Source organism: Polypterus senegalus, chromosome 6 (genome assembly GCF_016835505.1).
Source record: "Polypterus senegalus isolate Bchr_013 chromosome 6, ASM1683550v1, whole genome shotgun sequence".
Classification (NCBI taxonomy): domain Eukaryota; kingdom Metazoa; phylum Chordata; class Cladistia; order Polypteriformes; family Polypteridae; genus Polypterus; species Polypterus senegalus.
In genome coordinates this window covers 193,494,383-193,514,360 of record NC_053159.1, presented here as the reverse complement: position 1 = coordinate 193,514,360, position 19,978 = coordinate 193,494,383, and the positions used below count along the sequence as shown (strand labels likewise).

Genomic DNA, 19,978 nt, shown 5'->3' with positions numbered 1-19,978 from the left:
GAGAGATTTCAGTTTTTTGTTTTTAATAAATTTGCAGTCCTTTGTGGACGCTCACTTTGTCGTGATGGGTTATGGAGTTCAGACTGACGGACAATTCAGCCCACCACACAACAAAGTGAGCAGAAAGTAAGGGGGTCTCGATGCCTTCCGAGTCCCTGCTGTGTCCATACAGTCAAGTGACAAGGAAGTAGAAAGCGCGGTGGTGAAGTGTTGTGAAGACGTACACGGGCACATCGAGGTTCGGTCTCCGTTTAAACAGTTTATAGATGATGGACGATAAAAACAGGCTTGGTGATAATTAACCAAAAAAAATTGGAACCGATAATCAGTTTGTGCCCCCACTGTGGCTCTAATAGTTGGCATTGCCCGCTCACATTGGCATTTCTTGACATGTCTGTTTGCCCCGGACATGGACTTGGAGGATCTTTGAGGGGTGTCCTGTGTGCACAGCCCATTTCGAAGCCCCCCACACAGCATCTCGGTGGGATTCCGCTCCGGGCTTTGACTTGGCCATTCCAGAAGCCTCCATTCCTTTCCTACCAGCCTTTCCTTGGTGGGTTTGTTGGGGGTCTTTGTCATACTGCGAGGTCTGGTTTTCAGCTGAGGTTCTGTTTTCTGACCGATGGTCTCGCATTAACCTCAAGCCCCCTCTGGTCCAATGAAGAGGCCATCAGAGGATTGATTGATTGATTGATTGATTGAACTTCATTTGTCCCAAGGGGTGAAACTGAGCTTTTACAGAAGTTGATGAAGAAATAATGAAATATTATAACCAACCACAACAACAACAAGCCCACCGCAAGCCCCCCCCCCCAATGTCTGACTCTGCCAGTAAGGCGCTGTCCCAGTCGCCTTTCTTGACACACGTCCTCCATGCTGCTGTGTGTGGCGTTGCTCATAATGGCCGTCACTTTTGTCTCCTCTTCCTCTCCTGCCTCCAGAGGGTCCAGGGGGCGTCTCACCCTGCTGCCTTAATCTACTTATTGACTGGGTGGGCCGCTCTTAGAGTGACATCAGTGGCTGTCACAGAGTTACTAAACCATATATGGATGTCACTACTCGCATTCAGGGAGTGCGGTCACCTAATAAACAAACTCCGTTCTGTCCTTCCTCTGTGTTACGAGACCATCCAGCCGGTCACTGATGTGGACCACCTCTATACCCCCCCAAATGGTGACCACCGGACATGGAGGCTGTTTGGTGCGGTGAAAGCCAAGAAGCAGTTCCTTTGGTTTTGCTGATGTTCAGTTGCAGACAATTGTCAAAGTTCTCCCCCAACTCCCCTCATCGATAGCCCCCTCTGAGGTCACATGACCTGCTGCTCTGTTTCTAGTCTGAGGCGCACTGAGTGATGAGACGCGGTGACCGGCCTGATCCTTGTGGTGCTCACACAGCCCCCGAGTCTCACAAACGGTGGTCCGCCCCACACGTGGTCCATCGTCGGGACCCCACAGGCTTGTCCACCTGCGTATCTCTGAGCTGACCCCTTAGCAGGGCTGGCCGGCTGGATGGTACTGAAGGCACTAGAGAACTCGAAACACGGCATCTTCACAGAGCTGCCAGCTTTGTCTGGTCGGGGGTCAAGTGGCATTTCACAAGAGGACTCGTGTAGTCCAGGAGCGGCCTGACGGTGGTCTCCACTGGTCTGTAGTCATCAGGTCAGGAGGCGCCCACCTTACAGTGCAGGCTGTTGTCTACAGCAGTGGCACTTTCTGGAGCCTTGGGGGCAGACTGGGCAGGTGACAGGGGACACCACCAAGCTGGTCAGCTCCGGCCTTAAGAACTCGAGCACCGACTCCATCTTGTCGTGCAGCCTACTCAGTTCGGAGGTGGGCGGACCACTGGGCACGCCGGCTCTTTCTGTAGTAGCAGTTTGAGGGGGGCTACTGATCACTGGAAGAAGGCGGGTCAGGGTGTTAGCCCACCTGACACCAGAGCCCCCAGTCCATTCCACACACGTCACGCTGAGTAAGTTGGTTTTCTGGTTTTGTGCCCACTTCACTTTGCTATTTCTTGAGCCCTTCAGAGCCCCCTTGGCACAGAGTTGGCACAGAGCTGAAAGTCCTCCTCCTCCTCTTCGCATTCCGAGACTTTTTAGCTCCTTTGTTGTTTTGAAGGCTGCTCCCCGCTTTTGAGGGTACCTGAGTGGTCCGGAAAGCAGTTCCTCAGTATCACCCCCTGTGACTCGCCATGCTGGTCAAATGCTGTCTTTGACTCTCACCAGGCACGATTACTTCGAGGGACCACCCAGCCCCCCCCCACCGCACACTGTCACATTTTATTATATATTTATAATAGAGAGAGAGCGAGCGAGCACTTTGTCCCCAGGGGGTCTCTTTACAGAAGCTCTGTAAATAAATATCCTTATACAGTGCTGTGTTGTGACAAATGACAAACCCACCCGGACTGACTGGAGAGGACGCAAACTCCAAACTTGGCACCATCAAGGCATGTCGCCATCGGTTTGAAGGGGTCCCAGTCGCAGTTCGTGACACGCGTCCATGCTGGCGTGTCACAGGGAGGATGTGTGGTCTTCACTGTCACCTCCGGAGGATGTTCCATAAGTGAGCCCGCCTGCCTTGGTCATTTGATGTGATGTTAGGGGCCCAGCAGACCACGGACCACCACAGAGTGGCACAACACGTGTTAAAGGTCGTCCCTCACATCTGCTCCTAGTCGTTGATTTCCCCGCAGCCCGTCGGTTACGCTTGTCACGACTGTCCTTACGTCTTTATTGGTCACCAATTCACTGAACCCTCGTATTTATTTATTTGTTTAACCCTTTCTACTTCCCGTTCTACTCTGCAATACGGAGTATGAATGGGATGACAATGAAGCCACTTGACGTGACGTGACGTGACGCCTCGGAGCTTTGGTCGTTGTGCTATTTGTGCAGCACTGGCTTTGAGGGTCTGTCCGCACCCGCTGAAGACCCTGAACTTGAGATTCAGCAGTCAGCCTGCCGGTATCCCGGGTCGAGGCCTCCTGGAATTCCCAGGAATTTCTCACCCGTGTGATCAAAGCCTGGGGGCCTTCTGGTGCCCTTCTGTGTGACAGGCTGATGTTGACAAATCAATCAAAGGCCACCCGAGCAGCTTGTGCCATCGCTTTGTGGATTTGGACAAAAGAAAGCAGGTGGTCCCGGTCGGCACCGGTCCGGTCGAGAGGAGGCGGCGCCCAGATGTGGCCTCCTGTCACTTGTCTTGTGAAGGTGCAGTTGGTGTGACACAGTGAACTGGACGGCCCGCCCACGTTTGGACCCTTGTGCTCAACTTTCTTAGGCCCCGCCCCCTCTGTGCCCGGTGGCCTTGTACATTCCTTTGGAGGCCCAGGTGACCTGTCACTCGGGTGGGTGGTCTTTGTGGCCCAGCAGTCGCACGTGAGGCGAGATTCTGTGCTCGCAGGGGTGCACCTTGGACTGGTGCTGGCGTACGCCTGATTAGCGGCCCCCTTTTTTTGCCCTTACATGGTAAGGAATGCGCCCCCTGAACAATGCGGCCGTGAGCGCGCTCGCTACTTGATCTTTTATTTGGAAGCGAGGTGATTAGCGAGCGGCTGCCGTGGCAGGACCACCCATCGGCCTGTGCGCTCTCTCTGTACCCCGCGCGGTGCCGCCGGGCCGAGGGAGAGACTTTTCTTTTGCGCCTCCATTTAGACAACTGCTAATTTAGCATCGAGGAAATTGATTAGCCACACTTGAGCTCAAACGGCTTTCAAACGCTCATCTGGGATTGTAAAGCCGCACTCGTTCTCAGATTACTGTCACCGCAGTCGAGAGCTCTTAGCCTCCTGCTACGCCAAATGGGCTTCGGCACTTTGGTAAGACAAAAATTAATAAAAGCCGCTTCAGAAACCTGACTTTGGCGTCACTTCTAATTTGACGAGTCTATCGGAGCTGCCGGGCCGCAGACGCGCTTGACACGCCGCCACGGACCTGCTCGAGGAATCTCATTTCACGGGAAATTTATTCAAAAAAAAAAAGGGGGTGATGTCGCCGGCGCTCGTTGGCACTTCTCTTCATTTGGCTTTTAATTACAAAGCATTTCGGCAATCAACGGCCCAATTACGGCGAAATGACAGCACGGATATTGCAGCTGTTCATCAGCGTCCTTCACGACGTGTTAGCGCGCGAGTGATGCCGCGCCGATACAGACGAGCAGGTGACCCCTGACAAGTGGCGCCCACCTCAAGACCTGCCCGAGTGTGGCCCACCGGGACCCCTCTACAAACACGCTGGCGGCCCGGAAATGTGAACTTGTCAGTGGGACCCTCCGGACCCCGGCATAGCCAGCAGCCATCCCACCGGCACTCTAGTGTGTTTGGGCCTGGCCGAGGGGGGGGCTCACTGACCCTGGTGGTCTCTGCATGGATCCCAATGCCTGGGTGACGTGACGGGGACGCTGGGCTGTCAAGACGGTAGGTCAGAGGTGACGTAAAGCTTAAGACTCTCCGCTGTCTTTCAGAAGAAGGAGCAGGTGCCCCCCAAGTCTTCAAGTGGCAGACGGTTGACCGTCGTGTGTCATTTTATGTCACTGTAGTCCCCCGTGTTACGCTGTTTGGCTTTTTGTCGTCAATGCAGCTTCTTCCCAGCTGGCCCTGCTGCTCCGTCTCCAGTTTCGCTTTCCTCCCAGTATGTTTACCGTCGTGTCCCCCAGCGAAGCTCTCATGATGTCACCAGAATGTGACCTTCTCCATCAGGTCTGGTCGGTCCAGTTGGGTCTTTGCACTGATGATGCATTTCAGTTTATACCCCATCACCTGTAGCTCTGGTGTCCGAGCGCCGCTGTCCTCGTGAGGGTCCATTTGTTGTGGCCCCCCGTTTCACGTCCTTAACTTGCTCTTGAGGATTCCTAACACTGACATGGTCTCTTCTGCAGGGCCGTTTCATGTCTCCTCTCGTGAATTCCTTGTGTTTCACGTCTCCCATCATTTTGTATTCCTGCCTCCAGCTCTCTGCCCCGTCCCGGTGGATTCTGTTTGTTGTGTTCGGCTCCTTTGGTTTTCTTCAGGCTGAGCCCCAGACTCCTGTCCTGTCCCCCTTGTGCTGTCCGCTCTCTCTCTCTCTCTCTCTCTCTTTATCTTACGTTGATTACGGATGCCCACCTCTGTTTATCCCCCCAATGCCTCAGTCAACATGAATTCCCTGTCCAGACTGAAAAGCGTCCCCGTGTGACAAATGAGAGGAGAGCCTTCGGTCCTTTTGTCACTTGTTTGTTTCGTGGATAGCTGAGCTGTGCCATCGTCTCATCCTGATCCTCCTTAAAGGTCCTCAAAGGTTTCTGCTTCTACTCCTTGGCTCGCTAGTTTATTCCCACAATTCTTTGCATGGAGAAGTGCTCCTTGGCTTCAGTCCTAAATGCACTTCTCCTTAACTTCCTCGAGTCCCTTCCACCTGGTCCTCTTCATCAACGCCTTTGAGAAGGTTGGAGACCTGGATGAGGTCCCCTCGCTCAGACTGCACGGGTGTTAACCTCGGGGTCTGTCCCTTTACTCCCATGATGCTCCTGGAGGCTCTCGTCGGCCCCACTTCAAGTGCTGTAATGTCTGTCGTGTCGCGTGGTGACCACTCCAGATGTGCTCTCGTGTTATTGGACTCCAGTCTGTTGATCTTCATAATGGCCGCTGCACATTGCGCAGATGATGAAGACTTGCTGCAGCTTGGGGTCTCCCATCTTGTGTTCATCTTTGATGCCCCAAACCGTGTGGCACTTTTCCACACTCAAGTGCCCCCCAGACCTTCTGAAGCTCATCCAAGTTCAGTAACTACAGCGGATTCAACGTCCTGAATATAAAATCAGGAAAAGTAAGGGAGGGTCCGCGGACAGACCCCCATACTCGCTCTTGACCACCGCACTCTAGTCTCCTCTCCCCTGTCGTCTTTGTCTCCTGCTGGTTGACCATTTTGAGCTTCAGTTTTGTCGGAGACCTCCGATGCCCCTGGCTTTGCTGTGGGTGCTTTGGCAGGGTGGTCTTCTCCTGCCGGGCCCAGGCGTCACTGATTAGCAGACCCGTTTGTTTGTTTGTTTGTTCTTTATTTTACAATTTCTTGTATTAGAAGTTATTTTTCGCATACCCCGTGGGGTCTCGGAGCGCAGGGTCCGCCATTGTACAGCACCCCTGGAGCAGTTGCAGGTTTAAGGGCCCACCAGAGCAGGCAGCCTTCCGGAGACCAGCGCAGATCTCCCGTGGCTCGTGGCTGCCATTTTGTTTCGTGTTTCGATGTTCTAAGGTCGTGGTGGTGACGGCCAAATACGTCTTCACTCCGGTGGTAGCACGATGGCAGACGCTCGTATGTACGCACTGCATCTCCACTGACCAATGAGGAAAGACCACCAGCCAATGACGTGATTTAAATGGCAGGAGGTGCTGCGTCGTGAAGCTCCGGTAAAATGAAATCTACAGGGTGGTCCTGATCTAATTCTGCAGATCCTGATCGTCTGGATGACTTTGATTTATGAGGAGACGATTCTTCATGTCGTCAGTTGGCACACTTCTCGATGGTCTGGGATTTTCGGGTGATTTTCTGTGTAATAAATGTAATAAGTTATAGCGTAATGACAATTGCATAATTAGATCTGGACCACCCTATAGAGGACGTTAATTTAGGGGCCTCCGCGTTTTCTCAGTTTTTGCCGTAAACTTGAAGGATGTGACGTCCGAGGTTTTTCCATAGTTGGTGAGAGATCCTTGGCCTCAGAGCCGCCATCTTGAAGACCGGAGTCCCGTCCTCTGGCACCTCTGCTCCAGCATCCCCTTCCCTTTCGTGAAACCCATTTGACTAACTGGGAGGTTTCTTTCCACCACTGGTGTAGCCCCAGTTCTTGATGTCCCGGTTGTATTGCCCACCATATGACCTCCTCCTCCTAATCACCGCCCTTGGCCACCTAATAGCTAACGTGTGACGAGTGCACTGGCGCAGGAATGGCTGCTGCCCACTGGTGGCGTGGTGGCTGAAGTGGCCCCTCACTATCCATGTCAAGTGCTATGAGCAGGTGAGAAAGGCGCTATATATGTGTTGTTGTCTCAGTCCGTGGTGCCCACCCACTGGCCTGGAGCTTCAGACTCTGACATGCCCTGGTGATGCCATTTGAACCGTGTTTGCACTGTGGCACCACCCTTGGCAGAGCCTGGCAGTGCCCCATTAGGACCTCATCGAGGCGATTAGGCCTTTGGTCAGGTGCAGCGTGGCATCGTGTCGAAGTACCAAAGAGCAAGGGGGGAGGGGGCACGCCATTTCACATCTCGCCTTTTATTCCGCCGTAAATGGCCGATAATGAATAGAGAGCTGGAGGTGGGGGGGGGCCCGGTGGCGGGACCCCTGACGTCGCCCGCCTGCTTGCGCGAGATCAAAACATCTTCATTAAGGAGGTCCGGATCGGACGCGCGGCTCCTGAATTACCCAGAGCATCTTCAATTACGGGCAGGTAGTCTACTTATCGATACACAATGGGGGGCACTCTGAATGGGCAGACTTGCTCGTGGAGAGCGCAGCGGGGCTCCCAACTGCAGAACACATCTGCTAATCAGCCACGAGAGCCGCCAATTAGGCCCGGAGCTGAGCCTTGTTGGGGGATCTGCTGCAAAACCCGGAGAAAAAAGTCCGGCATGCCCTCGGGATGTGCTGCCCGGGTCACTGCACGCCCTCCACAGAGCGCCATGGGCCGGTGGGCACCCCAGCTGAGGCGGTTGTCCAAAGGAGCCTCCGTTAGGCTGGCGGGAGTGTCGGGGTCCTGATTCAGGCTGCCGGGAAGTGGCGAGGCGGGCGGCTCTCGACAGACTCGTCAGGCGCTGGCGTACGTGGCGGCTTTTCAAAAGCGTGCAGACAAAAGAAACAGACTGGTGTCAGATAAGTGTGACAGACCGGGGGGGGGCGCACACATCGAGGGGGCTTCGCTCACGTCCAACATGTTTGTTCTCACTCTTCATTGTTCTACCTGTGCGTGTCGTCTGGTGCGTACGGACGGGCACCAGGGAGGAAGTGTGGTGCGTGTGCACCCAAGTGGTCAGCTGCCACTTTGGCGTCTTTGGTTTGGCACCTTACCATTTCCTCCTGGGTTTGGTACCCTCCTGGCGCTGCCTGGCTACTTGGGAGGCTGGCGAGTACTCCTGTGGGCTTCAGGAGTGGCGTGCTAATAAGTCCATAAAGCCGGATGCCATGGTAACGGGAGTGCGTGCCAGTGCTGGCCGGCGGCACTGATCTGGTTAGATAGAGAATCAGAGCAGTAATGTCACCCTTTCATTTTTAATTAGGCCCATATTGGAAGTGTCTCTCCCTTGGCAGGCGGGCAACGAAGCGGAGGTGAGCAGATGTGCCGTGGAGAAGTGGAGGTGCGGGGCACTAGCGCTTGTATACGGGCAGCCCACCCCCCTTCATTATTCATGCCGCCTGAAGTTTTGATATTTTCTAAATGAATCCCTGAGGCCTGGCGCGATTGAAGCGGCATTGCAGTGGCACAGTGGGCAGGCTGAGGGGCACCAGGATTATTACACTGTTAAATTATGGATGGCACACATATTAAACAAAACCGACGAGCGTGTGGGGTGCCCTTTAATGAAAGTGGGCCACCGAGCACCGCCTTGCATATCCAAAGTGGAGCAGAGGCTGGCACGGGCTGCGCCACCGGATGTGTCCGTGCGTCTATCAGAGCCGCGCTCCTTGAGATTAATGGACGGCTTTCAGAGTGCCTATTGTGTGCCGCCTCAATCCCCGCATTGAACTGGCAGATATGGCTCACGAGCGCTGAGGGCACGATGCCGCCGCTGACTTCTCAATTACCTGCCTTTGTTCTCGGATGAAGCGCCGAGAAACGCTGAGAAGTCTTAGCGCTGGGCTCATAAATGTGCTTGTGAGCCGACGCGAGAATGAGAAAGAGTGCGCCCGGCCCGTGCCAGTGGGCCCCCCCCCATGCCATAGTTCATCTGATGCCTTTTTCACTCAACAATGCATGAAAGTGGATGGCGTCTCGTGTCGAGAGCACATTGTGGATTAATGGCTCTCAGCGAGCCTCTTATCTGCTGCACCGCCTGCTCTCTGAGCCGTGTGTGGCGACGGGCTCTACCTGCCAGCGGGGGGGCTGCGGCCATGCGTGGCCCCTGTCTGCACCCCACCCGCTTCACTTGCTGTGACATGTCACTTGTGCCTGGCGCTCTCCCAGCTTTAGTGTGTGAGTGCTGCTAGGACGGCCAGAGAAGGTCTGTGTACCCCTGCTGGACCCCTAACATGCTGTGCTTGACTCTACCAGCAGAGGGCATAGGTGGGCAAGTGCTGCCATCGGGGGCTGAGAATACAGTACCTGTCTCCTGCTACACCCCACCCTCTTCACTTGGGGTGGCACGTCACTTGTACCTGGCGCTCCCTGCAGTGTGTGTGAGTGCTGCCAGGAGGGCCCACTGGGCATCACCAGCTGTGCCTCGGTCTACATGCGGAGGGCATAGGTGGGCCAGTGCTGCCATCCGGGGCTGAGATAATACAGTACCTGTCTCCTGTCTACAGCTATCTGTTATGTGGCACCTTTTGTATCAGTGTGTCAGTTCCACACCCTAAGCCTGGCACCAGAGAGTGGCGATGTGTGGCTTGTCTATTAGCACGTGAACTCTGACCACATGGCAGTAAGGACCCCGTAAAGCCACTGTGCCTGCCGAAGGTGTGAGTGGGCAGGGGCTTCTGTTAGGGCGTGTTTGTGGCACTTCTCTGCCTGTGTGCCACCTTGTCCGTGGGGGTGGTGTGTGCCACGCCCACTTCCACCTGCGAGTGGACTCTTACTGGACGAGGCGGTGGGCACGTCTGGCCGTGAAAGGCGCTATATAAAGTGATGAACGTGCCACTCACAGGTTTCTGGAATGTTGAAAGCTTCGCCTCAAGCCCCCCGATCTGCTGCCGTGTGTGATGCGTTCGGATGATTCAAGTGACGAGTCAGCGTGTTTTCTGCTATTAATAGATGTGCCAGCCTGCCGAGGCTCATGTGAGTGAAGGCGGATGAGAGACGAGCGGCAGCTTCCAGGGAGGTGCCAGCGGCACCAGGCGCTTCCGTGTCTTGGGCTTCCCGTTTCCTGCAGCGCTCCCGTTTTGATGTTTCCGGCCTGGCCACTGAGGTAGCACTGGGCGAGGCTAGGGGGGCGTGCTCACCTTCTGGTGGGGGTGGCGGGCACTGGTGCCTCACCGCCAGGCCTCTGGCCACTCTCTCCGCTTGCCGCTCCCGTGTGCCTCCTGGCCCTGGCAGCCTCGCCCGTCTGCCCGCCCCTCGTCTCTGACGGCTTTTTAACGACTCTAAGCGGGAGTCTAAACGGTGCGAGTGCATCTTGGCAGAGTGGCGCTGCATCTGTCTGCGTTAGTGCCTGCTTGTAGCAATCAGCAGCTTTGCCATATGGCATGGTGTGCCGCTGACTGCAAAGACAATGAAATTAAAGGGGGCCGTGCGTGCTGTGGATTTGCGCTGCTCTCTGACTTTGGGGGCTTGTAACTGGAGCCGGGCGATTAGCGTCAGGGCCGCGGGTGCGCTCGCCAGCTCCCTCTCATTGCACTTAGCATTCCGCTGGCGGGTGCCCGCCCGATTGACGTGATTGTAAATGAGAGCTGTAGTATGGAAGGCACTAATTTATCATAAGTAAATGAATGGATCCATCGGCGCGCCGGCCGCTCGGCCGTTTGTCACCCCGCCAGCTTGGTCAGCGCTTTCTTCTCGGAGAAGAGGCAGCCATGTCATTGTGTTTGACAGCTTTTGATTCTCTTGTCACATGCAATTTAGCAATAATTTGATTCCTTATGCGGGAGCCCCCCCCCCAACCTGCGGGGTTAAGCAGCCACGACAGCACGTGCCCCCCCCCCAACTCGTCATTACTGGAAATGGACTCGGCAGAAATCCCAGGGTGGTCCGTCCTGTCACATGTGGCCGCCGTTCTAATCCGTTAGAGATGGACACTCTGCCTTTATTAAAAAAAATCATAAAATCAGCCCGAAAACAAAGGCCGGGTGGGCCGGCGAGGCTTTTTAGATCATTACATCCGCGACTTTTGAACGGATTTGGAAGTTTCCAGGCAGACGCTGGCCGTGCCGTATTAATCACTTTAATTCATGCTGTCCAGATTTCATTAGCTCCTGAAAGACTGCTCCCCGCACTGGATTAATGCGCGGCCTAAATGAATTGTTAGCCGCCCCCCGGGACCTTGTCGACAATCTACATGAATCTCCTGCATTACCACTAATTCGCCTTTGACAGCTGTGTAGATCACGCGAGTGGGCCACTGGGGGGGGACACGCGGCCACCACCGCCCCGACCCCGGCCCTAACTGCGGGGACCACAGCAGAGGTACAGGGTGGGCTCAGCAAATGGCACCCAGGGCTGGAATGGGCCAGAATGACCACCTGTCAGGGGGGCGGAGCTAAAGGGGAGAGGCCACCGGCAACACAGAGGACCCGGTAGGAAAAGTTACCTGCTAGAGGGGAGGGGCCACATGAGTCAGAGGGGTGGGGCAGTAGGGAAAAAACTACCATTAGGGGGTGGGGCTACAGCAAAAAGCCACTGGCAGTGGGGTGGGGCAATAGGGAAAAGCCCATGTGTCACAGAGGAGGAGCCATGGAAAAAGGACTTGTGTCAGAGGGGAGGGCACCACAGGGGGAAAGCTACCTGTCAGAGGTGGAGCTAAGGGTGAAGGCCACTGTCAGTGGGGAGTGGCCAAAGGGAGGGCCCATGTGTCAGAAGGGAGGGGCCACCAGTCACAGGGAAGTCGTACCTGTCAGAATGATGGGGCCATTTGGAAAGCCCTTGTGTCACAGGGGTGGGGCCGCAGAGAAAGAACATGTGATGGAGGGGTGGGGAAAAAAAAAAAAAACAAAAGTACCTGTCAGGGGGTGACACTTTAGGGAGGAGACGACCTTTTGGGAATAAATACCTGTTGGAGGGGCTCCCAGAAAGGCCACCTGTCAGAGGGGTGGGCCCACAGACAAAAGACAAGTGTTAGGGGGTGGGGCTATTAGGACAAGCCACCTATCAGAGTGCAGGGGCCGCAGGGGGAGGTCAGTCATTTTAGTTTAGGTGGCCCATTTGCACTGTGCTCTGCTTGTGCTCGGCTGGCACCTCTAGCGGCAGTCTGGGACAGTGCCAGGGGTCACTGCCATATATTGAATTAATAGCATGGACAGCAGTGGGGGGTAAATACTGTACTGGCACTGGCCATTGTGTAAGATGTGTGGAGTGGCACAAGTTAAAGCTGAAGTGGCAGAGGGCGGCGCTTGACGTGCTGTGGCAGTGAGATGAGGATGCTGTGTGTGTGTGTGTGTGTGTGTGTGTGTGTGTGTGTAGGTGTGAGTGTGTCGGTGCAGGGCTGTGCGTGTCTGCCTGTGTGTTTGCACGCCTGCTGATGTGTGTAGGTGTGCCCGTGCCCACGTGTCTGTTTGTCTGTGCCTGCGTGCCCATCATCCTCCATATGTTTTTTTTTTTCTTTGTTTCTTTTTTCCCCCCTGCAGCTCATTGCCGTTTATGAAGAGCAGCCGTCGCAGCGCCTCCTGGAGGGAGCTGGTGGTCAGTCGACAGGGAGGGCCAGCCCTGACCCCTTTGAAAACGAGCTGGCGACTCAGCTTGCGGCCTTCCAGCCAATAGGAGGCGAGATTGAGGTCAACTCGAGTGCCCTCAAATCAAGTATGTGTCTAGGCACCCCCATTCTTGTCACTCACATTCTCTTGAATGCCAAATGGCACTGGTGCCAGCTTTGCTCTGACCAGGCGCTGAATGCCAGGACTACTGAGCCTCCATGTCTCGCTGCCATCCCCATGCCAGTACCGAGTGCTCTGATTTCTCCTGGGTAGATGGAGCAGCACGCCTGACAGCTGCGCCCCGTTGCAGAATAACATGCCATCCGCAGGGCATCCCCACCTGCACAGAGAGACGAGGGAGAAGGCAGAGTGGCACACCTGTGTGCCTCGAGTCCCCCGTGTGGCTCTACTCTACTGACCTAGTGTACGGCCTGCCTCACTGTGTGCCGTGCCCTAGTCGTGCGTGTAACGTGGGCGCTGCTTATTGGTGGTGTTTCTCTTGTGATGTGCCCTCGGTGATGCCCAGCACACTTTGAATTCCTGCCCCCCATTTGTCCCTGTGCCTTCTGTACACGCAGGGCCTGGCACCACTAGAGATGTGACTGGGCTTGGCACTCACATGTTTGTTCACACTTCACAGGCACACCCCTCCTGGTCCGGCGGAGCAGTGACCCAGCTCTCGGTTTGCCTGTCCACTTCCAAGCTGGCCATTCGCTGCTGGACAATGGAGGCCACCAGCCAATCGTCACAGTAAGTAGCAGCCAGACCGAGGTGTCTCGTGGGGGGGGGGTTTCCGGGGTCTGAGCTTTAATAACCGGGGCTCCTGAAGAGGAGAAGGTGTGGGTGGGGTGGGGCCTTACCGGAACGTGGGCAGTGTGCCCATGATGGGAATATCTGGCTGGCACTGAAACTTTTAGGGAAGCCGCAGTGGCCTGTCCAAAGCCAATCTGGCATCCTGCTGCTCTTGTGTTTTCTTTTCTTGTGCTGTCCTCAAGCCCTTTGACCCCGGTGACCTTTGTGCCAGTTTCGGGAACGGTATGCCCTGACAGCCCATACCACTGGCCTGGATGAAGCACAACAGCCGGTGGCTTCCTGTCCCTCTTGTCACCATCTGTCGGGTGATGATGGAAGTGTGACTGACCTGCCCACCTGGTGACGCCCCCTCCCCCGCAGATGAACGAAGGCTTCTGAGCCTGTGGCGGCCCAGTTGTCTGCCCGCCTTTTAAGGTGCCTAATTGGCGCCGTGTCATCGTTCTGATTGTTTGAGCCGCACCTTAGGTCATTAACTCCGTCAATTAGATCAGGTAAACACGTTTAATCTCCAGCTGCTTCTAATTGGGCTGGGAATATTTATCTCCTGCTAATCTTTGCGTTTGCAGGTTGGCGCGATTAGCTGCCCCGCTCATCTTGGATTAGGCACGGCAGATATGTCGCAGATTTGAGTGGGGGGCCGGATTAGGCCTCTCTGCCACTTTCAGCCACTTAGCGTGCCCATCGAGGGACCTGAAGAGAGCGTGGGCAAGTGTGGGGCCTGTCCTGTCTATGGCCCCCCTGTCCTGCTGTCTGAGGGGACAGCTGCTGCCGTGACCCCTCTGACGGGTGGCTGCCATCTGTCGGTGGCGGGCGAGCGTTTAAGCAGGATTGGCTGCATTCCGGGGGGCTTCACTCTCGCATGCCTGCTCTTAAGAGACGTAAGCAGATTTGTTTGGGCAGCGGACCTGTGGAATGTGACCTGTTGGCCATTAATGGCACTTTCTCAGCAGGCCGGGGCGTGACATTAAAGTGCTTTACAGCTTAAGGGAGGTGGTGGCGGGCAGGGGGTCACTTGACATCCACTCCAGCGCCTTTCCTGTTTTTCAAGTCAGTGATGCAGGGGGGCCAGTAGGGCAGGTCCTGATGCCCTGCTAACACGGCCGTGTCACCCGCAGGTGCTGAGCCCGGAGCCAGAGGCTGTGGTGCCAGAGGATGTGCCCCCCGCTGCGACACTCAGGTAAGAGATTTGCCCACACACTCACAGCCCTGTTCACCTGTTGTGGCTTCCTGTCCCCAGCCCTAATGGTGGCCACACCGTCATCTCTTGTCTGGTTTATTGGTGACGCTTCAACGCCAGCCTCTTTATGAGGTCATAAAAGCTGCTCTTTCTTTCTTAAAGGGGGTCTTTTTTTTTTTTTTTAAACGGTGGGGGTGCTGAATTAGTGCAGAAGCTGGAGCCCATAACAACAAGCCCACTCATCATGCCCATGCCAGCCCTGCCCCTTGGTGTGCATGGACGGACGAGCGGGCAGTGGGACATGAGACTCTGACTCCCGATGCCACCTGTGCCACCGCCCTGCGTCTACTGACCCCTCTCTTCTCCTTTTGTCTCTTGTGTCCAGGGAGCTGACCAGAAAGGTGGACTTTGCCGGAGAGGACGGCCCCCTGGGAATTCATGTGGTGCCTTATTGTTCGTCTCTGAGCGGGAGGTAAATTGAAAGAGCTGGCAATTATTGAAATGTCTTGTTATTAGCCAAGCGCTGGAAAGACGAGAACAAACGGGCCGAGGGCTGGCAGCCGGGGAGACACAAAAGCCGTCCATTTAGGAAACTCCCAAATTGGATAAAGATTGCATTGAGCGCGCCGAGTGAGCATTAAGGGCCGCGGCCGGCCACTCTGTGCGCCTCTAATCGAATCAGCGGCAGCAGCATTACGCTATTACGGGGGGGAGCACAAGCCCCCGACAGACGAAGGGGAAAGTACCCTACAGTAGCTACCTGCATGGGGGGCACTGAGGAGGAGGAGGCCGGTCTGACCCGCGCTCGTCTCCCGACAGGATGCTGGGCCTCTTCATCCGCGGCGTGGAGGAGAAGAGCCGCTCGAGGAGGGAAGGCCTATTCCAGGAGAACGAGTGCATCGTGAAAATCAACGACATCGAGCTGAAGGACAAACTGTTTACTCAGTAAGTCGAGGCCCCCGGTGGGTGCCAGTCCGGTGCCACCCCCTGAGCGCGGCCTCAGACTCCTTTGTTCTTGATGCAGGTCACAGGAGATATTTCGGCAGGCCATGAGGGGTCCCGCCGTCCACCTCGAGGTGCTGCCGGTGCACAACCGTGAACGATACGAGAAGACCGTCATCGCCCATCTGTTCAGGACAGAGCAGGAGGACCGTAAGCTCGCCGAGGACGGACCCCCGCAGCAGACTGGCACGGTCCTGCCGCCCTCCGGTGAGCCGACGCTGGTCAGGAAGAGCTCCACTTTGTCACCTCACCTCGGCTTTGGGAACAAAAAACTGGGCAAAAAGGTCCAGATTGACCTGAAGAAAGGTAGGCCAGTAGTTTTTAAGAATTGCGTGTTGCGTGATGGACGTGCGCCGGACGGTGTCCCACCCTCGCTCGTCTGCCGACAGGTCCGGAGGGGCTGGGCTTCACGGTGGTGACCAGAGACTCCTCGGTGCACGGGCCCGGCCCGATCCTGGTGAAGAACATCCTTCCACGGGGGGCAGCGGTCAAGGACGGCCGCCTGCAGTTTGGGGACCGGATCCTGGAGGTGAGACTTGTGGCCGATGACCGGTAAGTGGGCCACCAGTGCCAGGCCGCTCGGGCTCACGTCTCCTTCCTTTTAGGTGAATGGGAAAGACATCACAGGAAAGAGTCAAGAGGAGCTGGTGGCCATGCTGAGGGGAACAAAGCAGGGAGAGACTGTGTCCCTGTTGGTGGCACGTCAAGAGGATGGCTTCTTACCTCGTGAGCTGGTATGGCTTCTGTGTTTTTATGTAGCGCCTTGCGTGTTCTGTGGAGCCAAAAAGAATGTCGGTGAGAGGGGCCGCTTGGCATGACTACTTGTTAATTGTGTCCTTCACATTAATGGGCATCACCCGTATTGATGGGCCTGGCTGCTCCATGGGCACTCGCTGCTAGATCCAGGATGGACGTGGTCTGCTGACATGGCAGGATTCCTGAAGAGCCCCCAAGGACCAGCCAGCTGCTTCCTGCCCACTGGCCGCTTATCGCCGATTGTCTTGTTGCTGCCGCGTTCGGCAGGCGTCCAGGAAGCACTTGACACACACTGACCGACTCGGACGTGCGCCGGACACTGCTGAGGTGGAGATGCCCTCAATGTCGAGCACAAGTCATGAAAAGGGCATATCATGGGGGGCACACACACGGTGCCCACTGTGTAATGTCCACTCAGACACCGTAGCCAGGGTGGCAGTCCTGCCCATCAAGTGCTGCTAAACCGAGAGGGCTCTGCACTGGCACCACTTTGTAGGAGCTCCCCGGTGCCTGCTGGGCACACCCCGCACTGGCACCTTTGTCTCTCTAGACTGTAATTGATCCTTGTGAGTGGCCCTCAGATGTGATGAGACAGTGAAGTGCGTGGCGCGCTGCCAGGTGCACCTCCTTCCTGGAAGTGTGTATCGAGTGTCAGCCGCCCGTGTGAATTATCAGCGTCAGCCAGCCCAGCGTGGGGGTGCCGGGATACCAGCTTCCTGCCCCCACAGCAGGGTGCTGAGGTTAGGGAGCACATTGCGCCCTGCCTTCCTGTTAGTGTGTCCCTGTTGCCCCTTGTGTGCCGCCCGGGTTGCTCCGCTCCTCCCTTGGTTTGTTTATTGGAGGGGTGTTTCCTCCTCGTGTAGTTGGCGTGCTATTGTGTAAGCGGGCAGCTGACGCGGCACATTCTGAGAGCGCTGGCGTGTGTGTGTGTGTGTGTGTGTGTAAAGAGGCGGCTCTACCCTGTCATCTTGTGGGTTTTTGTTTTTTTCTGTAGAAAGGTGAGCGCCCCCTGCAGGAGGGCAAGGAGCAGCTCCTCTTTGAGATCCCACTCAACGACTCGGGCTCGGCCGGGCTGGGCGTCAGTCTCAAGGGGAACAAGTCCAGGGAGACGGGCGCGGACCTGGGCATCTTCATCAAGTCCATCATCCATGGCGGTGCTGCCTACAAGGTGAGATGTACCCCCCCCCTCCCGACGGCCTGCATTAAGTGACACTCCAGCGAGTCTCTTAACGCTCACAAATTCACCGCTGCGAGTATTACCTGTAATTAACACGCTAACGAGCAGCTTAATTAGCGCGGGCGCACCCTGCACCTGCCAAGCAGCCAGCCGAGCAGCCAGCCGAGCGCTCGCGAGTCTTCACCACGCGGCCTGCTGACTCAGCCTCTCCTCTAATTAACTGCGTGTGCGTGGGTGGGGGTCACACTGGGGGTCAGGGGCTGCTGGTGGGCGTCTGTGGTGGCACCTGAAGGTGGGGAGTACGCGGGGAGCAAGCCAGTCCTGGTTTAATGAGGCGCTGCCACCGTCCCTCTAGACGATGTGACAAGGTGGGGGCGGTGACGGCTCGACTCTCCTGACCGACCCCCTTGGCACACATCAACCAGGTTGACAGGTCTGTTAACCCCTGCTGTGCTTTGGGCTTGCAGGATGGGCGCCTCCGAGCCAACGACCAGCTCATCGCGGTCAACGGGGAGTCGCTGCTCGGAAAGTCCAACCACGAGGCCATGGAGACCCTGCGCCGCTCGATGTCCATGGAGGGCAACATTCGAGGGATGATCCAACTGGTGGTGCGCAGGAGTGTCGAGAAACCCACTGAGGTAAGACGGGGGAGGGAAGTGGGACTGCACAGTGGTCTGCCAGGCCCCCTGATGTGATGAGGGCAGAGTGAATGCTGGTGGGCCTCTGCTCGGTGAATGGGCACCCGGGGCTGTCATTCGCTTTACACGTGGCACCTTCATGTGCATGGGCTGTCTCACCTGTGCCTTTTCCCTTTAGGACGCTGGTGGTTGGGCACAGAAGAAGGTGGGCGGTGGCTCCTTGCAGCCCCTCGGTGGCGAGCGCCTCCCCGGTAGGTTTTGTCACTTTGCTTTGACACCTTTGTCCCCTTTGAAGGTCTGATTTTTTATTCCCAAAGTGGCGCCTGGGTGTGAGGTTGGAACTGCAGGCCCGGCACACAGCACGGCGATGCCAGGCGGAGTCGGGAGGTGGCACTTCGCACCCCGCCGGACCCCCTTGTCCCATGACCCCTCCCACTCTTGTCCGCGCCTTATTATCCCATCCCCCCTCCTTGTTTTCCTGCCTCTTTTATTTCTTTTTTTTTTTTTTTATTGCCCCCCTCCATCCCCCCCCCCCCCCCCCCAGTGAGCAGCCAAATGGAGAACTTGGACCAAGTCGAGGAGGACAATGACGAGGCTCCACCTCTCCCCCCCCACCCAAGTGACATGGCAGTAGTCCGGCCCCTGGTGAGCACAAGGTAAGCTTCTGTGTGAAAGACGCTATATGAAGAGCCGAGGGGGCCCAGCAAGTCCCAAATTAGTGTCTCAAGATCAAAGACGAGCCTCAGGGCTGACCCTCGGGGGGGGGCTCAGGATCGCCCACTCGTGTCTGGCTGACCCCCTGAGTCCTCCGCCATGTTTAGACGGGTGGCCATATACACGTGTGCCAGCCTTGGTAGGGGGCAGCTTTTTTTTAAGGTTCCCAGGTGTACCCAGCCTGGCCTGGGTTGTGTTGCATGCTGGGTAATGCCCGTCGCTCGCCTTGGACATCCCACTCGCTCACTTGCTGTGTCTTTTGTTGTTCAGCCATGGGATGGACGCCGAGGACTTCCACTCCGAACCAGCAGCCAGCCACCTGGGTGAGACAGGGAAGCTGAAGACCTCCAAAAGCATGGACCTGGGTAAGAGCGGGGGGGTCCGGCGCCCCACCCCAGATCTGAAAGGAGTGCTCTGGGTATAGCGCCTTTCATTTATCCCAGACGGTCTGGCTACCTACAAGCGTAGTACCTGCTCTCTGCCAGCTCTACAGAGATGCCATGGAGCTGCCCTGCTTCTGCCACTGTTGCCCCACAATGCCAGGGGCAGAGCTGTGCACAGGACTGTTTGTGTTTGCCATGCTGGGGTCTTTTCTAATAACCCCCTAATCCCCCCATTGCATTGTAAGGGACCCACGCGTGCCACCTGTCCCTTGCTGTTTCTGGCTCGGTGTCTTCTCCCAAAAGGCCATTTGGTGTGGCCAGCGTCTGTTCAACAAGTAGGGGTCCCTGATGTGCCCCTCAGTCTTGTCACTTTTGTTGCAGCTCCGGTAGCCATTTGAACCTTAAAGCAGTGAAGGGCAGGTCCACCTGCCCCACTTCTGTGTCTCTTCACTGTGCCACCTCCTGCACGCCAGCCTGTCCCATCCCCTCAATATGCCCCGAGCGTCTGGCACTGGGAGATGGCATCATGGAGTGAGCTGCAACATGGGACTGAACTTCTGTAATGTCATGGCTCGTAATCCTCCACATTTATTTAGTTGGCTGACGCTTTTATCCAAAGGGACTTCCATCTTTCGAGATACAGCTGGTTCCATTTCATTTGTTTTTCCAACTTGGGCACAGGCGGGTGAAGTGATTGCTCAGGGTCATACAGTGTCAGTGGTGGGATTTGAAGCCCAGAGCCTTGGCCACTGCACCATGGAGGTGTTAATGAACGCCTTTGATGCCCTC

At 56.2% G+C, this 19,978-nt stretch overlaps 1 protein-coding gene across 1 annotated transcript in view; it reads left to right on the top strand.

Moving 5' to 3' along the window:
• LOC120531961 (partitioning defective 3 homolog B-like) overlaps positions 1 to 19,978 on the top strand; it is a 44,042-nt gene that overhangs the window by 16,392 nt on the left and 7,672 nt on the right. The window contains 13 exon segments of the mRNA XM_039757879.1: positions 12,464 to 12,635; positions 13,170 to 13,279; positions 14,458 to 14,519; positions 14,905 to 14,991; positions 15,339 to 15,464; positions 15,544 to 15,827; positions 15,911 to 16,050; positions 16,127 to 16,255; positions 17,272 to 17,445; positions 17,922 to 18,092; positions 18,271 to 18,343; positions 18,637 to 18,748; positions 19,077 to 19,171. Coding sequence (XP_039613813.1) covers positions 12,464 to 12,635; positions 13,170 to 13,279; positions 14,458 to 14,519; positions 14,905 to 14,991; positions 15,339 to 15,464; positions 15,544 to 15,827; positions 15,911 to 16,050; positions 16,127 to 16,255; positions 17,272 to 17,445; positions 17,922 to 18,092; positions 18,271 to 18,343; positions 18,637 to 18,748; positions 19,077 to 19,171 — 1,735 coding nt within the window.